This window comes from Podarcis filfolensis, assembly GCF_964270895.1.
Source record: "Podarcis filfolensis genome assembly, chromosome: 11".
Classification (NCBI taxonomy): domain Eukaryota; kingdom Metazoa; phylum Chordata; class Lepidosauria; order Squamata; family Lacertidae; genus Podarcis; species Podarcis filfolensis.
In genome coordinates this window covers 30,684,358-30,708,728 of record NC_139613.1, presented here as the reverse complement: position 1 = coordinate 30,708,728, position 24,371 = coordinate 30,684,358, and the positions used below count along the sequence as shown (strand labels likewise).

The 24,371-nt window shown below is 38.0% G+C and overlaps 1 protein-coding gene across 10 annotated transcripts in view; it reads left to right on the top strand.

The window, feature by feature from the left end:
* The window catches only part of SSBP2 (single stranded DNA binding protein 2), a 118,878-nt gene extending 99,228 nt beyond the window's left edge, over positions 1-19,650 (top strand). For 5 of the 10 annotated variants that reach the window (XM_083577430.1, XM_083577435.1, XM_083577433.1 and 2 more), the window contains 9 exons: positions 729-820; positions 4,026-4,074; positions 4,905-4,940; positions 6,967-7,021; positions 8,272-8,342; positions 8,781-8,859; positions 10,611-10,639; positions 11,383-11,481; positions 16,625-19,650. In XM_083577430.1, the coding sequence (XP_083433556.1) occupies positions 729-820; positions 4,026-4,074; positions 4,905-4,940; positions 6,967-7,021; positions 8,272-8,342; positions 8,781-8,859; positions 10,611-10,639; positions 11,383-11,481; positions 16,625-16,654 (540 nt within the window). In that variant the 3' untranslated portion in view covers positions 16,655-19,650. The remainder of the gene's footprint in view (positions 1-728; positions 821-4,025; positions 4,075-4,904; positions 4,941-6,966; positions 7,022-8,271; positions 8,343-8,780; positions 8,860-10,610; positions 10,640-11,382; positions 11,482-16,624) is intronic. The other 5 variants (XM_083577432.1, XM_083577436.1, XM_083577434.1 and 2 more) reach the window with 1 other exon arrangement.
* The last annotated feature ends 4,721 nt before the right edge of the window (positions 19,651-24,371 follow it).

The following is a 24,371-nucleotide window of genomic DNA, read 5'->3' as shown; positions in this document are numbered from 1 at the left end:
ACAAATTTGGGGGGAGGTGCACTGGGGTGAGGGAGACAAAGAGGAAATATTGGATATCACCCATGTGCTATTTAACACACACACACACACACACCCAGGTAAATAGCGCAGTTTCCAGAATCAATTGCTATATGTGACAGCCTAAGAGCTAGGTGGAGAGCACATTTTCGTTTTGTCCTGAACATAGCAATGGGCTGTTCATAGGCATTTCAGTACATTTTTCGTGCCTTCTGAATAATTCCCCTGCTCTTTGCTGTAGATTGCTTATTAAGTAAACTTAGCAGTCATCTTATTCAGTATAAGTATATACTTCTAATGTTAAATACTAACACTAAATAGGCAGTTCACTTAAAAAAAATATCCATTTGAATCCCTCAAAATGTCTGTGGAATACAAAGTCAACTTTCGTGAAATGGATATTAAATCTGTCCCTCACAGACAATTGTGTTATCTATCATAAATGTTACAATCTCCATGAATCAATTAACATTTGTAAATGTGCCCCATATCCTTCCATTGTTAAGATAATAAGACTCTTAGGAAATGCTAAATAGTTTTATTAAAATTAGGGAGAGTGTAGAAATAATAATTGTTTTTAGTCAAGCAACTCAAATTCTGAAAATGAATGGCCCTGGCCTATCCAATAATCAGATGTGTAGGGAAGTCATTAACCTGCTGTCCTTTCTTTCCCCCCTCCTCTTTGGTTTTGTTTTTTTGTTTTGTGGTAGTCTGACCCTTGGTTATCATTGCAGAACTATGGAGGTGCAATGAGACCCCCACTGAATGCTTTAGGTGGCCCCGGAATGCCTGGAATGAATATGTAAGTAAAAAGAAAAATGCCGCTAAAACATTTCCAAAAAGGGACAATCTTGTTTTACATTAAACCTTATAACATGTAATTAAAAGATCAACCTTTAAAAAATAAACCAGAGTCAAATTGACATCCATCACAAGGCTTATCATGAATGTGTGCTGAACTTCTGGTGGCCCCTCTCACAGCAGATATGTCATGTTCTCTACTATGGATAAAACATAGCAGGAGATCTTGACTATATTGAAAGTCAATTGCAGTTCTGCTTGTAGATTACAACAGAAGAACAATAACTGAAAGCAACCTGTATCTTCATTATGTTTGTGCCAATGGTACTACACCCTAGTATGGATAAGGAAAGGAAGGCATTGGATATGCAGAATGTTAGCGGTGTGGTAAAGATGGGGCAATTGGTGTCTGTCAGTATTACATGTTTCTGGAAGTAAGTGGAATTAAAGATGTAAATAGTTATGCATTTACTTTAGAAGTGTTTGTTATGTTAGTAAGTTAAATATGTCAAATAAAGGAAGCAAGACAGTAACATTGTAATAATATGCTACCTGTCAGACATATAGTTACTTGCTCATTAGTTACCAGAAACAGCTTATTCTTCTTTGGTGATCACTTGTAGCTAAGTAAGATTGTTTTCCATGAATATGGTCTTAACAGTGTGTCTGTAGGTGACTGTGGAGGCCAATTCTGGATCCGCACATCCTCTGCACAGCAGAGACATAAGTTTCCGGGTAGGAGTTGATCACAGTGAGGATTTGCCAAAGGTGCCTTCCTCTTAGCTCGTTTCTCCCTTTTGTCCTGAGTTCGTGCTTCTTCAAAGTCCATTACACCTTGGGTAGAGGCTATTCTCCAATTGGAGCACTTGCAGGCCAGTGTTTCCCAGTTGTCAGTGTTTTTACTACATTTTTTTTAGATTTGGCTTGAGAGTGTCTTTAACCTGTTTTGTTGTCCACCGGCATTACGCTTTCTATTAAGTTGGCAATAGAGTAGTTGCTTTGGACGATAATTCACTGGTCAACAACAAATTTGTTGTCTGCATTTTTTCAGTTGATTTAGGACGAATCTGTTGTGCTGAATCCAAAAAGCACATTGGTTTTGCTCAGTCAGGTCAAGTTTTTGAGCTATGGCCACATGTCGGATTTTTACGTTTTTGTTCACATGTACGCTTGTGTGGAGCATTTTAGAAGAAGTTGGTGGGGGTAAAATGCCATGTCGAATAATTGTTTTGATTGGAAATGACTATTTTAATGACAAGAAGTATTCAGGTCCGATAGTTCTGGGTGATTATGTCGAAAAGGGATCAGTTTGAAGTCATAAAACCTTGAAATCTTCCATAAATTGGTGCGGAGAAGCATAAAGTTGGGGGATCAAAACTAAGGTAATGGGGCTTGGAGTGCCACAGTATGAACCCAAAGATTAGAGACTGTTCATTGACGGCAGCAAGCGATCACTGAAATGTGTTCTGCTACACAACAGCAACCAGTTTGCCTCTATACCCCTGGCTCACTCAAGTACACTGAAGGAGAACTATGAAGCGGTGAAGTATGTGCTGGAGAAAATTGGTTATGATCAGCATAAGTGGTTTATTTGTGTTGACCTGAAGATGGTGAACTTTTTGTTGGGACAACAGTCTGGCTTCACCAAGTACCCATGTTTTCTGTGCATGTGGGATAGTAGGGACCGTGCTCAGCATTACACGAAGAAGGACTGGCCTGTGCGGGAGGAATTGGTGCCTTGCAAAGAAAGGAACCTCATCAACGACCCTCTGGTGGACAGAGACAGAATACTCTTCCCACCGCTGCACATCAAGCTTGGCTTAATCAAGCAGTTCACCAAGGCTCTGGACAAGGATGGTGACTGCTTCACTTACTTGTGCCAGGCTTTTCCAGGATTGACCATGGAGAAGTTGAAAGTTGGCATCTTTGACGGTCCTCAGATCCTTCAGTTCATCAGAGATCCAGAGTTCGGAAACTCAACGAATGAAGTGTAACTGGAAGCGTGGAAGGCATTTGTTCTGGTAGTGAAGAACTTTCTTGGCAACAATAAGGCCAGAAACTACGCAGAACTTGTCAACAACATGCTGACTGCTTTCAGATACCTGGGGTGCAACATGAGCGTCAAGATGCACTACCTATTTTCACATATGGACCGGTTTCCTGAGAACCTGGGTTCAATGAGTGACGAGCAGGGGGAGAGATTCCATCAGGACATGAAAGAGATGGAGACCAGGTATCAGGGTCGCTGGGACACAGTCATGATGGCTGACTACTGTTGGACTCTGAAGAGAGACCTCCCTGTTGCTGAGCATTCCAGGAGTTCCAAGAAACGGAAGTTCAAGCCCTGAAGTTTGAAAAATGGTGAAGCAACATGCAATTTACGTGTACTTACCTTTATCAATGCCCACCATTCAGTTTACAGTAAACCTGACCTGATGGAGAGAAACGGATGCCATTTCCTGATTCAGCAGTGCAAAAATACCCTAAATCAGTTGTAGAAATCTAGACAACATTCAAAAAGTAAAAAATTGTTGCCCAGTGATCAGGCATCCAAACAACATGACCAGTCCAGTAAGTTGATGCTGACGAATCATTGCTTCAACACTAGTGATCTTTGATTCTTCCAGTACACTGACATTAGTTTGCCTGTCTTCCCAAGTGATATATAATTTTTTTTTGAGACACCGTTGTTGGAATCTTTTGGGGAGTTGGAGATGGCATTTATAAGTGGTCCATGTTTCACAAACATACAGTAAAGTTGGTGCGTAGTACAATAGCTTTGTAAACAAGCATTTTGGTTTCCCTGTGAATGTCCTGGTCCTCAAACACTCTACACTTCCATTGGGAGAAAGCTGAAGGACTTCCAACAACACAGGAGTGGTAAAGGATGCAAAAGCAAGTGGTGGATGGTATTAGATTAGGTTGTTTTAGAATCCTCTAACTGTCCGGAAACTGTAGCATTAAATTTCCTCCCACCCCCTTTCCCCCCCAAAATATTCTTTGTCTGTCTTTCAATTAGATGGTGTAAGGTTGTGTCTATATTATATTTCTGGGGAAGTCTTTATTAGACTAGAGGATGCTACTCGCCTCTATATTAAGAGCAGGATCCAACACTGCACAAAAAGACTTCCACTCTCAGAATTGTATTTCACCTTCCTCTTACCTCTCCTGCAGCTCAAATTATCTTGTGAACTTTTATATTTTAGGGGTCCGGGAGGTGGTAGACCTTGGCCAAACCCTACAAATGCCAATTCTGTAAGTATATATCAAAATGTACTGGAATTTGTAATCCTGTTTTATGCCTTTTGAAAAAAGCAAAAAGCAAAACTTACTGTTAAGTTGTTCATAACTTTATCAACATACCTTCTGGCTCAGGAATACTATCTATATCATTCTGCTCCCTGAAGATACACATCCAAGGGCCTTTTCATAAGCTGAATTCAGTACCTGTTGTAGGTCTATTTTCATCTTCCTTGCATTTAGCTTTTCTATTTCTGTTTCAGGTGGCTTTTGGTGACAAGGCACTTGGATTACCTTTTTACCCATTCCTTATAATCTTATGATTATCACTACTTTAAAAATAGCCTGTTGTGCTGCTGTGTTAAGTTTATTATGTTTTGATATCTTAATTGTTTGGTGGTGGTTTTTTATTTTGTTAGCTGCCTTTGTTGTTTTTTTATAGAAAGGTGATATAAAATAAGTTGCTACTCCTCATAGTATGAACTCAGCTGTTTTGTTTAACAAAGATTCTTCCATTCTTAATTCTGCTGATTTATACAGAACATTTAAAACCACAAAATGCTTTCTGACAACAATTGCTGCATGGAAAAACCATAATAAAATGTTCATCTTCAGCTTTACTTAATACGATTTAAATAGTGGAAATGGCAGTAGTAAGGTGGCATTTATTTATTTATTTATAGGGCATTTATATATCACTTGATCACTGGTATTTTTTTAGCAGTGATTTGCTGACTTGTTCAAAATAAAAATAGAAACTTTTTAAATTTCAAAATGAAGCATTTTTAAAAATAAAAGAATTATATCTCAAAGGGAATAAAGCTCAGTTTTCTTTTCTTTTTCAGATACCATACTCTTCTGCGTCACCTGGGAATTATGTAGTGAGTATGCTTGTGTGTGTCCGCTTATATATGTGCAGTCATTAGCATAAATGCTACGTTTCATTTGGGTTAAGAAATGGTTGTCCAGATGTTGAGGAAAACCCATGTGTATTGGTTGAGAAGTGAACAGCTGATCTGTTTTGTATCATTGCGTCTGCTATATATTTGTAGTACATATGTTGATGTTCATTAGTAAAACAGTTAACAGTCTTGCCAAAATTGCCCTGAATGCTGGGTTTTACTTCAGCATATGTTCTCTAACTGGTACAATGCATAGTCTTCAATAATGAAAAAGTAAAAGCAGCTGTTTTGAGGAACACAATCATGAGCTTGAATTTAAGAAATTTCATTTCTATTGAAGGGTCTAAAAAGTATCTAACAGTATAGTCACAAATAAAATTTTGTGAAATATAAGAACATGTTTCACACTTTTTCCGTTCTGTTTTGACTGATTCTATTTTCTTCGCTTAAACTGAGTGGGACTTGAAAACCTGATCTTAAGTGGCAGAATCACCATTGTAATCATCCGAATAATTGGTTTAGGGAATGTAGCTAGATTTTTTATCTAAAACTTTTGTTATTATTTACAACCAGTGATTTTAGAGGATTATTAGAACCATGTCGTAACGATACACAAAGCAGATAGCCATACTGGCACAGATTGAATAGCGTGACTTGGTTATACATCTGACATCCACAATTGCCACCAGCCTCATCCTGCAAAGTAGAATCCAGTAGGGCAGAAAAGGGAGAAAGAAGCCTAGCGTGGCCAGAGAGTTAAAGCTCTGTACCCAGCCCAGTACCCTACATATTTCCCCTTGCGTGGTCATCAAGTCAATCATTTGAACAGGAAGGGGACCAGATGAAGGGGTGTGGGTGTGTGAAAGAGAGGTGTGACCATGCCCACCACTGGGCTCCCCCCCCCCCCCGGATGTGGTATTTGCATTAAAAGAAGTTAGCCACCCCTGGTCTAGATAACTGGAGGTAGCAAAAGTGTCAAAATCACAACCTGCTGTGAAACCTTAATATGCTTGTGTGGAAAAAACGTGGTTATCAAGCTTGTCAAATTTACTAGAATATTCAGGTGTGCTCTATATAGAGTGTACAAATTTGAACCTGAATTCACAGTTACAAAGTGGTGACAATTTTGACATGTGAGAGAAATTAGCAATTAAGATGTAAGTACAGTCATACCTCGGGTTACAGACGCTTCAGCTTGCGCGTTTTCGGGTTGCACCCCGCGCCGAACCCGGAAGTACTGGAACAGGTTACTTCCGGGTTTCGGTGCTCGCGCATGTGCAGAAACACGAAATCGCGCTTTCCGCAGAAGCACCGAATCATGACATGCACGTGAGCAGATGTGGTGCTGCAGGTTGCGAATGCTGTGGGTTGCGACTGTGCCTCCTGCACGGATCACGTTCGCAACCCGAGCGTCCACTGTAAGTCTGTCTTACTGTCCCGTCCCCCCCCCCAGTAGTCAGTAGTGTAATTTGATCCCCAGATGGAATCTGATAAGGAAGGATCCAAATTTCTTGGCTGACCTTGCTAGCTAAGCCAAAACCAAATATTATGGTTGTCTTCTTATCCCCTTTGCTTGCTGTTTTAGCTGCCATGTGGCTAATGCACTTGGGATCCTTAACTGATTGGCGTAAGGAAGGCACAGAACTTATATGCCTGACACACACACCCTCCCCTCCCAACTTGGTTAAAGTTTCCTTGGTGCTTCTACCAGTCATGGTTCAAGTAAGCTCAGCTGCTACTTTAAAAACAATATAGACATATATTTGCACATAACTGGGGAGTTCCATGTGTATGTAGAAATTGCTCTCTTATTTTTGGATAGCCATGTTTTACTTCCAAATTGATAAGCACTCAACTATCTGAGTGAATGAATGATGAAATAAAATATGTCAATTCTGTCACGTGCAGAAACCCTTCAAAAGCATATTGTTTACTTCAGTCTCTTCAGTGATCCTGACTGCTCTTTTGTTTGTTTATTAATTAAATGGTTTGGTTTGGTTTTTAGGGTCCACCAGGAGGCGGGGGGCCACCGGGAACACCCATCATGCCTAGTCCAGCAGGTATCCCAATTTTAACCAGAAAATGTCAAAGCAATGCAAAATATATTTTTTTAAATGTACGTCATTTTTTTAAATACTGGAAATGCATGATTTAGGCAACAAATAATTAAAATGCATACACAGGTAAGAGAAATGTATGTAATTTTGCTTAACGTTTCAGCAATCACTTTAGGATTCTGAACCACTTCCATCTTCCTATACATGGATGCAACTTATAATTTTATTAATTATGGAAGACTAACACAGCTTTAGGGACGCGGGTGGCGCTGTGGGTAAAACCTCAGCGCCTAGGACTTGCCGATCGCATGGTCGGCGGTTCGAATCCCCGCGGCGGGGTGTGCTCCCGTCGTTCAGTCCCAGCGCCTGCCAACCTAGCAATTCGAAAGCACCTTCAGGTGCAAGTAGATAAATAGGGACCGCTTACCAGCGGGAAGGTAAACGGCGTTCCGTGTGCTGCGCTGGCTTTCCAGATGCAGCTTGTCACGCTGGCCACGTGACCCGGAAGTGTCTGCGGACAGTGCTGGCTCCCGGCCTATAGAGTGATATGAGCGCACAACCCTAGAGTCTGGCAAGACTGGCCCGTATGGGCAGGGGTACCTTTACCTTTACTTTTAACACAGCTTTATGAATCATTCTTTCAAACCTGAATACATCCCTTTGGTAGAGCATCCACAACAGGCAGAAATTACCAAGAAGGCAAGAACTGTTTGCCTTTTCCCCAGTGCCAAATTGTGTCTGGATGCTTGTTAAATCATAGCTGGTTCTCCTCTGTACCTCTTCAGTTCTTCCATTTTGAAAGGCCAGACTTCTCATTGTCATTGCGTCTTGCACAAACATTGGGGAAGTGCCTTCTCACGAACCATTAATGGAGCAAGCAAAGCAGATTGGATATTGGTGCCCTTCAGTTTGAATACTAATGGATTCTCATCTGGGTTCAGTTATTTTCCATGTTAAAAGAAGGAAACTGCTGCTGGTCCATGCCTATGCAATATTTGCTCCTGTTTTCCTTTTAACATCTGCAACAAATCCCTTATCAAGCATTTGCTCACAGTCTAGCCAAATGCTGCTTATAAGCAAAATACATTACAGTTGATGTTAACAATAATGTGTACTGTACGTCCAATTTGAAATGTGTTCTGAAATGTGTTCTTCCGTGGCACTGTAAGCATGCCTTGAATTAATAGCTCATTGTGTTCACTGGCTGTTTTCCATTGAAGATGTGTGACCTCCTACATATATTTTTGTTTCAGATTCAACCAACTCTGGAGACAATATGTACACTTTAATGAATGCAGTTCCTCCTGGACCCAACAGACCTAATGTAAATATCAGAAATGAAAACACATATTTAAATTGTGCAGCTTAAACACTAGTGTATGAAACATTATTCTTGTATGTCTTATCTCCCTTTATGTGAAAGAACATGACTTATATACATGCCAACATTGCTCCACTAAATTTTCATTAATATAGAAATGTTTGCAGTGGCTGCTCCAAGGCCATACTCTGATGTAACAATGTTAACATAAATATTGCTTATGTGAGTATCTCTAGTGGTTTAGGTAATTTCCTATCTCTCTGTCTAGCTATTTCTGGAGATAATTATTTTTACTGTTTAAATACAATACTGACAGAAATAGAAACAAGATTGTTATTCATATTCCAGTTTTTACCATGCAGTTTATTCTTTACCATAGATTTATTAAGTGGTGAAAGTTACTTAATAGCATGTAGTATGATGCATTTTAACTTTCTGCAGTTTCCAATGGGACCAGGGTCTGACGGCCCTATGGGTGGATTGGGTGGAATGGATTCACATCATATGAATGGATCATTAGGTAAGAGTAGTACACCTTGACTTCTTAACTTTGTGCTGAGTTCATTTCAGAATGTCTTGTTTTGAATTACTTCCATTACGTTTTCAAAATTTTCTTTGCAGCCAGGGAAGTTGATTTCTAAATGGCAATTCTCAGGTTTCTAGCAAAAAAAACCCCTGACATACAAAATATATATTGTCTACTTGGGATTCCTATCATGCTTTATAAATTAAGTTGCATGTGTTTTAGAAGTTAAAATAAAACTGCACAGGTGGAAAGCCCCAACATGCTATGATTCTGGAGTAAGGTTTCATGATAACATGCCAGGAAATTTAAAAGTCCTGGAAGTTCTCTCCTTAAAGTTAAGGTGAAAATAAAATAAAAAAAACAACTGAGGGTTGAGTTACAAAATCAAAATACTGAAAGAACAAGCCAGGGCAGAGTGGGAAAGTCTGTTTATGCGGAGGGGGAGAGCTTTTGCTCATTTGGCAACTGGTGGGGTGTTTGCACAGGACTGTTTTACCTGGGTTGACCACTTCTTCCTCATCCATGATAATGCAACCAGTTTCATACAGAGATGTTGCCACAATACAGCAGACAGACGGTAAGCAACTGTGACTTTTGTTCATTTTCCATGAGCAAGGATGTCAAAACAACAACTCCTCTGCTGGTGGTAGCATGCTCTGGGTGTGAATTTGCAAAAAAAAAAAAAAAAAAAGGCAAGCAGAATGCAGAAAAATGGCATACATCTTGTTTCAATTTACTCATCTTGGCTGTCCCAACTTGAGCTGTAGCAACTGCACAGAAACACAATAGGTTAAAAAAAGAAAAAGCATATATTCTTTTGCAGTATATCATAACCTAACGGGGAAAAGTTAAATATTCAGTAGAAAAAAATGATTTTTAAAATGTAAAAACATTGGATGATATATTCAGCTAAGCTCTGAGTAGACTGTATGATGTAGATGTTTGTGGAATTATTAACTGTGTACTGGGACTTGACCTGGAGGTATCCTACAACCTCCTTCCTGCCTTACCTTTCTCTGGTCCCTGGGAATCCACCCACTGAGCTCAAGTTGGTACAGCTCAAGCAGGCATGTTTAAAGTTCAACGGACTCTTTCTTGAGAGCACATACACTGTCTCACACAGACTTCACACAACTATATAAAGAAAAAGCCAACAAAAGTTTTCTTATATATGCTTCTGATTACATAGTCTACTACTAGAAGTGGTCTCCCAGGGGATAATCCAACACAGAAATAATCCAACAGAGCAAAGCGCCAAAATAATTCCAAAAAGTAGTCTATTGGTCAAGGTCAAAAGATTCACCTGCCCTTTATATGCAGTTGTTTGTACTCTAGCACTGGACCTCCTGATAGAATGGTATCTGTAAGATTACTTGATAGGCTCCCTAAGCTCCCCCTTTTGCTTTAACGATGACCTTAGCTGAAACTCCTGGTGTCTGGGTCCTGTACCATTTTTCCAATTCACGCTCTAGCCAACCTGAAATCTTGCCATATTTCCTGATATGATACACCTAGCTTCTTACTATGAAATAGCAAATACCTACACCTCCCATTTCAACCTTTATGTGCCCAAGCCATCGCTGATAACTGATTTTATGCCTAAACTTGCAGCGTCATGCTATTGATAGTGATTTATTGGACCCATTGAAATTGAAAGGCTCGTAATTGTGGCAAAATTTAAGGTATTCACGTTTGGAAAAGACTCAGTGATGAAATCCACAACTAAATCTTCATTTTAATTTTAGGCTCAGGAGACATGGACAGTATCTCCAAAGTAAGTATATATTTGATGTTTGGCACTGTTTTTCTCTAAGCAGATTTATTACGGTAGTTAAACACTTAAAAACAAACGAACACCTTGTTTAAAATGAAGTAGTTGTTATTGGATTATCAACACTTTGAGGGCATTATGCAAATGAGATTATCATTTATAGAAGGTTGAAACTAAATCTTGATACGTGTTCCATTAAATGGATTTAGCTTATTGATTTTCCTGAATATAAGGGATTATTTTCCTGATGATCTCTAATCACTTATCCTATTTGTGATCAATGTATTAAACTGCATGTATTCAGTATTGATGATGCAAATAATCCAGACAGCTGCATTAAGTATGTTCAACGCTTTCCCCTTGCCATCCTGAAACTACCAAGTATAACCCCCATCAATATGCCACCTCACAAAGCAGAAGTTAACACCTTTTGGGGGCACATTTTGATTTTTGGTTTGTAGCCAGAGGTGTCTTTAATAGGGGTCCTAAGAGAAACTAGCCATCTATCTATTGGTGGTGCACTATGTGAGAGCATACATATATGTGGATGATAGAGGAAGAGGTCTGCTTTGGACCTCATATGGCAAATATAAAATATATGTTAATCACTCGTGAGAATTGAGGCAAGAATACAATGTGGCAGTGCTATGGGTTTTATATTTTCGTCCTTGAATTCTTTCATTTACATAAAACAAGAATGAATTCACACATACAGCATTGGCTCTCCTGTTGTGTTCTTCAAATAGAACTCTCCCAGTAATATGAGCATGAGCAATCAGCCTGGGACCCCTCGAGATGATGGTGAAATGGGTGGAAACTTTCTAAACCCTTTTCAGAGTGAGAGTGTAAGTATTATATTTTATTTTTTGGTTGCTACTGAATAACTTGCACACGTTTATATTACTTTCAGTCCTTTAGAAAGCTTACAATCATGGCAATCAAACAAATTTGAACATAGCGCACATCAGATGTTTTTCAGAAGAGAATCCAGACTTTGGCTGTTAGGACCTTTTTCTTTTAAAAGCTTGTTATTTCCTGGAGACGTTTTAGGCCATTGTTGTTCCACCATCTACTTGAACTAAATATTTATTTTTTATTTTTTATTTGCAAATTTTCCTGCAGTTTATTGTTGTGATGCATTTAAAGAAAAGATTGAAAATGGATTTTTGCAACCCATCCATTTAGATTTTGAGACGATAACTTTCACACAGTTGGCCTAGTTTATTTGGGATATGAAGGCCAAAGATGACTAGAAAAGATCCATAAAATACTGAAATAGTGAAAGCATCATGCAAATGGCATACACAGGAACATGAAAAATGTGTATAATGTGTGAAGATTGTAGTATAGATTCTGCTTATGGATAAAATGGTTTTATGAAGCTTAAAATATAGACCTATCTTTTGTATATTATACACCCACACACCAATTTTTAGCCTGTTATCAGGTATTGTGCTAGGATCACCGTGCTTTGGCAATTCTGACAAATTAGCTGTTTTTTTTACTTCCTTCTTTCCACAAATAGAGATTGTCTTGTTGATGATTTTGCAGGAAATGGTATAATGCTAGCATGGCTGTTCTCAAAAAGTTCCAATCTGTTTCTTCAACATTTTTCTGAACTTGTATACAAAATTTATTGAAAAGGGCTGAATTCGTAGTGAAGTATATATGGACCTGTCTGATACCCTGTTATCAGCAAAGGAATACAGACCAGTGTCACAAAGCAACAGATAATTTTCAAGCTCTTAAGTATTATTTGAAAGGGAGCAAAAAAAACCATTGTTTCGGTGCAAACAGATTTGTTGTGATTGTGGTGACAGACAGTTTTGAAAACTGCTTTACACTGCATTTGAAAGTATGAAGATTGGCTATATGAAGATTTGCAACCTATATAGGCAAGGATACCATTAAGTAAAAGTGTCCCTACCATGCTGTGCCTTTGGGTTCAGGAACAGAATGAAGATGTGACCATGGTGAATATGATATACATTTCCTCACATACAGTGTGTTGCCAAAGACTACCAGATATCTATATTGATAAACTGATGTCAGTTTTTCTGAGAAGACGATGCCAACCCATAATGCTCTATAGTCAACATGGTGTCCCTTCTAGATGCCTGGCCACACTCCCATCAGTCCCAGCCATCATGGCCTCTGATCACAGATGATGGAAGTTGTAGCTTACTATGGTTGTGGTCCTTGCTCTTCTACCCCACAAATTATTAGGCTACTATGATGAAGCACACTTTGATGGGCAGGATTAGTGTTCTTTCCCATAGTGGGCATGCTGGATATGAGGAAAATAGACTTGCTACTGCTTGGATTAGTAGACTTTAGTACATGAAGGCAGTGCACTATAGCAGTGAGCAGATTAACTCTTAAACAGTGAGATGTTCTTCCATTGTCATTCCGCTGTTCCACAAAGTCATGAAAATGTCATTGACAGAGGCAGATAATCCTATAATTCAGAATGAAATATATTGATAGTTGGGTTAGGATGGTTTGAGTTTTAAATAAGTAAACAGGTAAATATGTATTCCTGGGCATATTGTATTCCTGGGAGCACTTCATTCATGCTGGAAAATTGCTGCAGCTGACCAACCCTTTGGATTGGAGAGCAGTGGAAGACACACTATGCAGCAAAGAAACGGGCATGGGCTTGGATAGGATACTGCCTGGCTGTTTTGAGTTGCAAGGGGGAAAGGTGGGATATAAATATATAACTATAATGTAAGAACGGAATTAACTGTAATAAACACTTTGTTCCATTTTTATCCCACTTTCCAGCAAACCTTTATCCCAAAGCAGTTTACAATAATAAAAAAATCTAATTAAAAACACAATAGGGTGTGGGGGGGTATGTCTTTTCCTTTAGACCTAATTATTAAACAGTTGTACACTGATAGGATGCCATAGTGATATCCTTGGATAATTAGCTGTTCATGTTTCTTCCTGTTCCTATTTTGTTGCAAATTAAAATAAACTTCCCTTGAGACACTAAAACATGAACTATAACCTTGTTGTGTGTGCTATTTTTGTACATGCTCTGAGTGTGCTGTTCCATTTTTTCTCTCTCTTAACATTACTGCATTGCCAAGTAATGCTCTTTTCCCATGAGAACATAGGCGGTTGTCACTTATTATAAACAGTATTTTCAAATATGCATTTGTTTACTTTCTACTATTAGTGGAGAAAAAAGTGGACCACATATCTGCAAAGAACCACAAATACTTCTACATTATTACTGCTGGTTGCTGAATTATTTTTAATTTTTTTGAATTTAATATTTGCTTATGTGATTTTATTGTTTAGATAAAATTATTTTTGAGTTAACATTATACAAATTAACCTAAATAACGAATTAGATGCTACTACTGATAGGCAACAGGGATGCATAATGCTTTGCCAAATAAACATGAACTCAATGCAGATATGACTGATTAGCTAAATGGTGTATAATAAGGAGAATTGTAGATAAAATTCATAAATTATTTTATCCATAGGCTACACCTTTTTCATATGGCTATAAGTGGTTTTTCCTTTGTTTTATTTTGTTTCTTGCATGATGCTTCCACTAGCTTGTCTATTTCATTGTGGATCTCTTCCAATCATTTACAACCTTCTTGCCCCCTAAATATGGCAAAAATTATGAGTTATATTCCAAACTCTTCAAACAACATGATATAAATTTTTTGTTTAGGTCTGTTCATTGAAATGCATCCCAACACTAGACTCTAACTTTTAGCCAATGGACATCAAGGCTATTGGCTACCTAAATCAACTGAAAAAAAGTCATTCTGAAATGGCTGAATTAAAATACATTCCTGAGCATATTTGTGTTAGTCTTTTAAGGTAATGATAAACAATAATGCCCTCTAGTGTTCATTCACCTATTGCACTGAAGGTAGATATTTTCATGAGTCTTCAAAATATGCTCATACTCCATTCTTTAAGGTTAGATTTTGAACTCGTAATGAATCCTATATTTTAAAAAATCAGTTATGCTGACCCAGTTGATGGTTTTGCTCCAATTGGAATTAAAGGATCCCGGAAACACCAATTGGAACTATTTATGCTGAAGATGAATTTGATATACTTGCTACTTTGTTTGATTCAAGAGACCTAAATTTGCCCTAATTCAAGCAAAGTTTCATATTTCCAGAACTATTGTATGCTTTTTCATTGGGTGTCTGTCACAAATATGCCATTGTATGAATTAGCAGTGAGAAAACTATCACTACAATTATTATTTTTTACAAGGTGTAGTTATTCAAAAATGAATAAAACCGGCTTAATGTAAAATCTGAGTTGTATCCAGCAGTGCCACTCAAGCTTATGGTAAAATTTCCATCAGCTGAATGGGAAGGGGAACAGTAATTTTATTGGATATATTGTTTTGCCCACTATTATACGTTGCCCTGATACTGCTACCCACTGACTTTCTACTTGGCTGATTTTAAGGATCTTAGTCCTGCTATACAGTAAATGAAGCTGAGGAAAACTTAGGAGCTTTTTTATACGGATATTTAAAATCATTCTACAGTGTGACCTTACGTGTCACTGAAAATTTTACCAAGTCTTTGAGATGCAGCTGAATAGAAATCCAATTAAAAGGTTGTTTAAAAGACTTTCTCTGCATAGCTATCAAACATTTGCTAACCTACTGATATCCGAGCACACTGATTTCTCTGTTGCTTTCAGTGTAGCCATTAAGTATTGAAACCAGCTTTGTTGAGTTGCAACATCTATAGGAGTTCTGCCTAAAACTAAATACTGGACTTGATGTGGCATTTCAATTCACTTGGCACTTAAAACATTTAACTCTTTAGCAGTGTGATTATGGGTGTCAGATTCAAGTGCTATGAATAAATACTGTGTTGCAACGCATGTGCACTAGTCCAGATTCTGTGATGAAGTATGTGCGTATTAAACAAAAGCCAAAGTGTGTTTCTGAAATAATGCCAAATGAATATGGTTAATTATCGTCAACTGGTGCCCTAATGCTGTTAGGAGTATCCTACTCTCATGTAGGACCTTGGCAGAGACACATGCCCAACTGGCATGTTCTCTCCCTCCTGGTCAACCGTTCAGGAGCTTCAAAAGCTTTCTTCTGCCTGAACATCACAGCGACTAATGCCAAAAGGCATTAGCACACTCAGGGATCCGCAGAGTATTCACAGTTTGCGTAACAGAACCAATAGCACAGCATATAATACACTCGGAGCATTCTGATTTAGCTTCTGCCTCTTTCTCATCAGACAGCAAAGAGAGAAAACAAAGGACAATAGTTCCACTTCACGGAACACAGTAACACAAACATCCTGTCTCTGTCACTTCCCACACTGTGGAATGAAAACATACACCATCATGTGATAGACAACAATCTCATGACTGCAAACATGGGGAATGAATTTCCAACAAATACATGGACAGCTTGTGCCCTCTCTATATGTTGTGAACTACAACTCTGATCAGCCCCAGCCAGCTTGGGTCAGGGATGATGGAAGTTACAGTCCAAAACATCGGGGGGGGGGAGGTACCACATCAGCTCTTCTTGTCACAAAGAAAGAAAATAATGCTATGTGCCAAAAAGTGTTTTATGAAGTGCTGAACACAATTTTCCATAAAGTTTATAGAGATCAAAACTCTGATTCTTATCATCAGCCCTCATTCATGCAAATGCTATCTTGCTAGTCTGCAAGTTCTTGTGTTTTTCTTTAAGGAATCCACCCAATTACAGATTTGTAAGTTTGATAGTTGCTTCTATGGTGGCAGAGTGTTTTGTCTTACCAGAGACTACTTACTTATATGGCTTCTGATACTATGGTAGGTAAGATATCTATATCTCTGTTAATTAGGAAGCTAGAAGTATACACATGAGCACCGCATGAAATCATGACTAGAGTCATGAGAAACTTGCTTTCAGGTCTCACTATTAGTGGATTGGTGAATTGAGTTGCTGCTAAAATGTGAATTCCTATTTTTCAGTATTCCCCCAGCATGACAATGAGTGTGTGATCCATTACCAAGTCTCTTCATGAAGGCTGCACTGAGTTGGCCCTCTCCAGAGAGCTACTAAAGAAGAAAAATTACTCATCCCTGTGTACAGTTTAACAGAAACAATCTCAGCCACAATTGGACCCACCATTCCCCCCACCCCAACCATCTTTCCAGTTTTGTGAAGAAAGTGGGTCCTGATCTGGTTTCAGCAACTGTGTGGCACATCAGAGCTGCCCAAGACTGAACTGAACTGCAAACAGTTATCTGTGTATGTATATGTAGGGATAGGTGTATTATGTATGTGTGTGTTACAGAAACATAGATATGCGCACATACATATATAGACCTGCAGGACGTTGTAAAATATTATCACATGACATCTTAAGTAGAAATAAGAAATAGGGACTTTTATTCCATCTTTTTTCATGTTTACATTTTAACTATTAAAAGAACTGCTTCCCTCTCCCCATCTGAACTGTTCCGTGCTGTTTATATCACTGCTTTGTAAGTTATTTTTTTAAAAAGATCTCGGATAAGTTCTGTTTTTTGTCAATGTCTGCCATCATGGATAGGAATAAAACTGCTTTTAAGAGGGCTCTCTCTCATAAGGTTGTGTTTGATACCAATAACATGTGAATTGAAAACTACACTATCTCAAGAAACTGAAGAAACACATTAATCTTGCTTAACAAGTAAAACTTGTCCTTTGCCTAAAAAGTGAGAGAAAAGAAAATAGAAGGGGTTCTTTTCTTGTTTCTTCAAAGAAGCCTAATACTGCGATCCTAAACATATTTGCATGGTAATAAGCTCCACTGAGATAAGTCAGATTTACTTCTGGTAATGTTGAGGATCAGGGTGCAAATCCTTCAATATTTGTTTTCAAGGGAAGTCTGAGTATATCTCAACTTCTTTATCTATGCAGAGAAATACAACATTACTGTGTTGGGCTCTGGTTTGATTGCTGTAGCATCCAGCAATAAAAGTGGCAGGTTTTGACTTTCTGCCTTTCGAAAAAATAAAAGCTATTTAGTATGATCTTCCATAGATGTAGTAATAGATTTTTTTTTTCCAGTTATAGATTCTATTCTAAGGCATGCTTTTTCTAACAGTCCACAATTGTCTGCTGGGATGACTGACACCCTAACTCCCAATTACCTGTTATAAGTTAAAGGCCTATTAACCTTGTGTTGGGAGGGGAGGAAAGTTTCTTGCCCTTCTTCAATGGCCCTTCAATCTCTCTTCTTCCTTACCCACTATCTGCAATTTCCCGTTATCTATAATCTCATCAGACTTCTTCCAATGTTTCTGAGACCATACAAATATTCAGATTACTTCATTTAAATGTAGCATCTTAAAGAGTAGCATCCTAAATGTAGCATCCTAAATACTTATAAATTTATTATGCAATAAGCTTTTGTGGACTAGAAAAAGTTTATGTCATAATAAATTTGTTAAGTCTCTAGTGTTTTTCAGGACAAAAACAAACAGCAAACTTGGTTACCCCTTTGGAATGCAAGTCAGATTCATTCGACTATCATTAAGGCCCAAATGACAGAGGAATTGCAACATGCAACACACAGGAAGAGAGAGCAAAAGTAAAAGGAAGTTGTGAGAATTGTCTCCATCCCCTTCTATCCTCTGGAAGCCTCCTTTGGATCAAATAACCTTCCATGAATGGAAGGAGAACATAGATCCCAAGTACGTCATGTTTTCATCTACTCTGTGCCTAATTTTTCCACTTCTGTTTGCACACTTCCCCAGTAAACCACATAAATTAAGAGCTAATAATGTTGTATACAACATCTAAAGACACTGCTATCTATAAATTTGTGTTTTTGTCTGAATTGTTTTCTACTCCCTATTAAGTCTTTATAGAGGCTGGTAATATAGAAGAGAAAATTGAAATAGGAAATTGTTTTCCAAATATTGGTTTCTTTCTAACAAGCTAAGCATCCAGTTATACTGTGTCTTATAGTCATATGCAAGCCTTAAAGCCAAGCCCCCACCCTGCCTTCGCCCCAGATAAAGAAATGTATGTTTAGGCTAATTAAGACACGAATACTTTCTTCTGTGGGAATGCCAATAGAATTGTTTTAGCACAGGTCTGCATATGGAAATTTTTCACACAGTAACTGATTAATCATATGGATTTTTTTTAAAAGAGGAAGGTGGGTAGTTAAAAGAGCACCTTCCTTTTTTTCATCCTGCTTATACTTGTAAATCGTTCCTGAATAAACTCATATGAATTCATGTCTGTGCCTCTCTAGGTATCCTTCAAAAAAAGCTGTAGAGCTCTAGCTACACTTGTAATCAAATATAGTCTACCTTTTGAAAACAGCGATAAATGTTTAAAACAGAGCTTTTTCTAACCCAGATCTTAATTATTTGCAGGCTTTTAAAATGCCAGATGCAGACAGAGTATCAGGTAATGGAGACAGAATAACAGAAGTAGACAAGTGAATCATTTTGGGTGGGCTCTATGTGTATAAACTGTTGAAAATGAGTTTAAAATATTTTATTTGTAATTGGCATGGGGATGGTCTGAAGGTGAACATTCTCTCTCCCCTTCCCCCCATCTCCTGCTGAACTATCTTTAATGTTCATAAAATGAGTTGTTTCTAATTTACAATGCTTCTTCTGCCAGCACTTGCCAAGTAATATGTCTCAGCCAAATCTGGATAAACAGTTGCATAAGAGTAAACCCCTAGCACAGTTCCTTCAAGCTTTTGTTTCTGTGTCACATTTGCCAAACTTATATCAGGAAGCCTATTCATTTTCATCTGTTATTTTGTTTTTGTTTTTTTCCCTTTTCATGGTTGTCAGCTGAACATTTTCTTGCTACTTTCCTGGCTGATTTGGTATATACCCCAGTTTCCTTCTCATCTATACATTGGGTCCTAGTTGAAAGTATTGTTGCCAGCATAACTGGCATCCTATAGGCACCTTTTTTAGATGTCATTTAACATCCATAATGGACACAGCATTTGCCAATTGAGTTTTTTAAAAAAATAAAAGGAAAGGAAAATAATTTAACACCAATTTAAACATATGGATCAAAATCCCCCTACAGTTGGACACCATACATCAAATAATGGTTTGACACTTTGGAAATGAGCCTTATGCTCAGCACCCCCTTCCACCCTTCATGTACAATCCTGGTTGGCAAACCATAGTCTGCCAGTTTGAATGTAATGGCCAGCTATGGTTTCCTGCAAACCAGGAAATAACTCATCAAGCAGAACATGCAGAAGAAGGCAGAAAGGGAGAAGTAAGCACAGAAACATCAAACCATGTTTGGCGTTGCGTGTGAAATGACCCCACTGAAAGCAACGGGGATTAAATTAGTTATTGACTGTAGCAAGATTGAGGCTATTTGTAAGATCAAATTGGGTGTTTTGTATCCTTATGGATAGCAACCTAGAATCTTTGCATCAAAAAGAGAAGTTGGTTAAAAGTCTATCATCACTGTGATTATCTGCCAACATGGATGTAAGTGAGGCTATGGAGTTAGATGGATTTGATGAGGGAGTAGTTACTATTAAGTTGTACCTTTCATTTGTGCCCTCATTTCGCCTTGGTATCCCAAGTTTTAGCCAGTAACTATTGCACTGACTCTTCCTGAGTCCTTTAAATAATTCAAGTATTGTCAATTTGTACCCTGACTGCTATTTTCAAGAAATACACAAATGTTTATGAGGGGATTTGGCATGCAACATTCAAGAATACCACCAAGCTCATGCTTAATGCTTCAGAAAGCTGTCTTGATTTAATTCATTGAAAGTCACAATACAATTTCAGCAGCAGCTTAAATATAGTCTGAATTGTTAAGGGTTACTTTGATAAATACTGGGTAAAAGGTAAAGGTCCAGTCAAAGGCGACTATGGGGTGCGGTGCTCATCTCGCTTTTCAGGCCGAGGGAGCCAGCGTTTGCCCACAGCTTTCTGAATCATGTGGCCAGCATGACTAAACCGCTTCTGGCACAACAGAACACTGTGACAGAACCCAGAGTGCACGGAAACACTGTTTACCTTCCCGCCATAGCGGTACCTATTTATCTACTTGCACTGGTGTGCGTTCGAACTGCTAGGTTGGCAGAAGCTGGGAAAGAGCAACAGGAGCTCACCCTGTCGTGTGGATTTTTTGCCAACCTTCTGATTGGCAAGCCCAAGAGGATCAGTGGCTTAGACCACAGCACCACCCGCTCCCCTCAAATGCTAAGTATTATGCAGAGTCTTGTGGTATAATATATCACTTTTCTTTAAATAAGCTGAAATTCAGGGCAAATATAACAGATCAAATTTTATAAAGTGTCTCAATTTGATTTCAAAGAACTAGAGTTCTTAGCATAAATAAACTTGTTCAGTTCAGATGAACAATTTGAGTCAGTTGTGAGGCACACAAATACTCTCAACATTGGTATTTTGAGCCTTTGCACAACAGTGACCCATGCTTTTTTAAAATAATAATAATACAGAAACCTATGTCTGTATAAACCTATGCCTATATATAAATAGTTTCTTGGAAAGAATTTGGTTCCCTCCCACCACACTTTGAGTAGTCCTATCTGAAACATTTTTTTTCTTTCTTAGTGCTTAAGGTATGTATTCATATGAATACATAGTCATATTTTATCACCAAAATAATAACTTTTATCCAGATTTATTTTGTTATTTAAATGTAAGATATGCAAGGAAGCTTCTCATGCAATGAGAGAATTTGCCATTGATGTTGTCAGATGTATGTCCTCTTTTGTTATACTACTTTTGGCCAGCATGGAAGCTTTATTTATAACTTGATATCATCCATTTTCTAGACACATTTGTGGGTTGTTGTTTTTTTGGTTTTTTTTTAACTTTTCAAAATCCACAACAGTCAGATACTTTACAATGATTTGATGGTAGGAAGACATCCTCAGCATGTTTGCTTTGCATTATTAAATTGGACATTGCTCTCTTACTTTCAAAAATTATTATGCCTAAAATCAAACATGTAAGCTGGTAGTCAGAAACAATGGAATTCATTGTCACGTTTTTTTCTACTTTAGTATCATTATGTTTGGTCCATAATCTATTTTTTTTTTTTTTTTTATAATATATTTATTAAAGTTTTCAAATAAAACATATATCAAATAAGCACTTATCGTTGTCCATTTAACATCTTTCAATTGTTACATGGGACTCCCCCACACCTCCCGCATACACTTACATCATTATTAAATTATTTTCAAGCAAATTATCATTTAACTCATCTTAATTAATAATCTTAATTTGGTTTGACATATAATTCGACTTTAAATCTATTTTAATGGTAGACAATTATCTGCACTGGCATCCTATTCAGCACTCAGCCAGATTACAATATTTTTGTAAATAAGTCTTAAATTTCCTCCAGTCTTCTTCCATCCTTTCTTCTCCCTGGTCTCGAATTCTGCCGGTCATCTCGGCTAGTTGCATATAGTCCATCAGTTGCATCTGCCATTCTTCCACAGTGGGTAGCTCCTGAGTTTTCCAATTCTTGGCAATTAATATTCTTGCTGCTGTTGTTGCGTACAAAAAGAATGTTCTGTCCTCTTTTAACACACTCTGGCCGACAATACCCAGGAGAAAGGCCTCTGCTTTCTTAGTAAAGGTGTATTTAAACACCTTTTTTAATTCATTATATATTTTCTCCCAAAAGGCCTTCACTCTAGGGCAGGTCCACCAGAGGTGAAAAAATGTTCCTTCATTTTCCTTACACTTCCAACATTTGCTATCAGACGAATGGTATATTTTAGCCAGTTTGACAGGGGTCATGTACCATCTATACATCATTTTCATCACATTTTCCTTCAACGCATTACATGCAGTGAAGTTCAGCCCAGAGGTCCACAACCTTTCCCAATCTTCAAACATAATATTATACCCAATATCCTGCGCCCATTTTATCATTGTTGATTTTACCATTTCGTCATGTGTGTTCCATTTCAGCAGCAAGTTATACATTCTTGAAAGTACCTTAGTCTTAGGTTCTAACAGTTCAGTTTCTAACTTTGACTTTTCCACTTGGAATCCTAACTTTTTGTCGTTTTTAAACACTTCTTTAATCTGAGCATAGTGTAACCAGTCTCGCACTTTGTCTCTCATCTTTTCTAAACTCTGCAATTTCCAGTTGTCACCATCCTTTTCTATTATCTCCCAATATTTTGGCCAATTGGCCTCCATATTGGCTCTTTTCCGAGCCTTAGCCTCCAGGGGTGACAGCCACCTCGGAGTTTTATTCTCCAGTAAGTCTTTATATTTTGTCCAGACATTAAAAACTGATTTTCTGACAATATGGTTCTTGAAGGCCTTATTTATCTTAGCTTTATCATACCATAAATATGCATGCCATCCAAACGCATTATTAAAACCTTCCAAATCCAAGACATCCGTATCTTCAAGAAGTAACCAATCTTTTAACCAGCAGAAAGCTGCAGCTTCATAATACAACTTTAAGTCTGGCAGGGCAAAGCCCCCTCTTTCTTTCGCATCTGTTAATATTTTAAATTTGATTCTGGGCTTTTTGCCCTGCCAGACAAATTTAGAGATATCTTTCTGCCACTTCCGGAAGCACTCTGTCTTGTCTACAATCTGCAGTGTCTGAAACAAAAATAACATTTTTGGCAATACATTCATCTTGATGGCAGCTATTCGGCCTAGCAATGAAAGTTTTAATCTTGACCAACTATCCAAGTCTCTCTTAATCTCTGACCAACATTTTTCATAATTATCTTTAAATAAACTCAGATTTTTTGCTGTTATGTTTACCCCTAGGTATTTAACTTTTTTAACCACATTTAGTTCTGTCTCTTTCTGAAGCTGTTCCAACTCAATATCTGTCATGTTTTTCCCCAGAACTTTAGTTTTTTGCTTATTTAACTTAAATCCTGCCACTCGACCAAAGTTTTGAATCAGTTGTAGTACTCTTTTCAAACTAGACTCCGGCTCCTGTAATGTCAGAACTAGGTCATCTGCAAAAGCTTTAAGTTTATATTGTTTCGCTCCGACCTGAATCCCTTCCACCAACCGGTCCCCCCTAATCATATTCAGGAGCACTTCCAGAACCGAAATAAACAGTAATGGGGAAATCGGGCAGCCTTGTCGTGTACCTTTTTCAATTTTAAACTCTTCTGTAACCACATTGTTAACTATCAGTTTAGCCTTTTGTTCTGAATATATTGCCTCAATCCCGTTCTCAAACCCCCGTCCCACTCCCATTTCTTTTAAGTTCCCCTTCATAAATTTCCAAGAAATGTTGTCAAAGGCTTTCTCCGCGTCTATAAAAATTAAAGCTGCTTTGGTGTTTATGTTTGTTTGTAAAAATTCCAATATGTCTATAATGTTCCTTGTGTTAGTAAACATATGTCTGCCCGGGAGAAAGCCTGCCTGGTCTTTATGGATTATCTCACTTAAAACTTTCTTAAATCTTCGTGCCAAAACATCTGCAAATATTTTGTAATCCACATTTAAAAGGGAGATGGGACGGTAATTCTTAAGTTGTGTCTTTTCAGTTTCTGACTTTGGAATCAATGTGATAAATGCTTCTTTCCACGATTCAGGCGCCTTCTTCCCCTCCATTATTTCATTACTGACCTCCAACAAAGGTTGTATCAAATAATCCTTCAATGTCTTATAGTAGTTAGAGGTCAGTCCATCTGGCCCTGGTGATTTGCCCTGTTTCAGACTCAGGATGGCCTGTTCAATCTCTTGTTGTGTT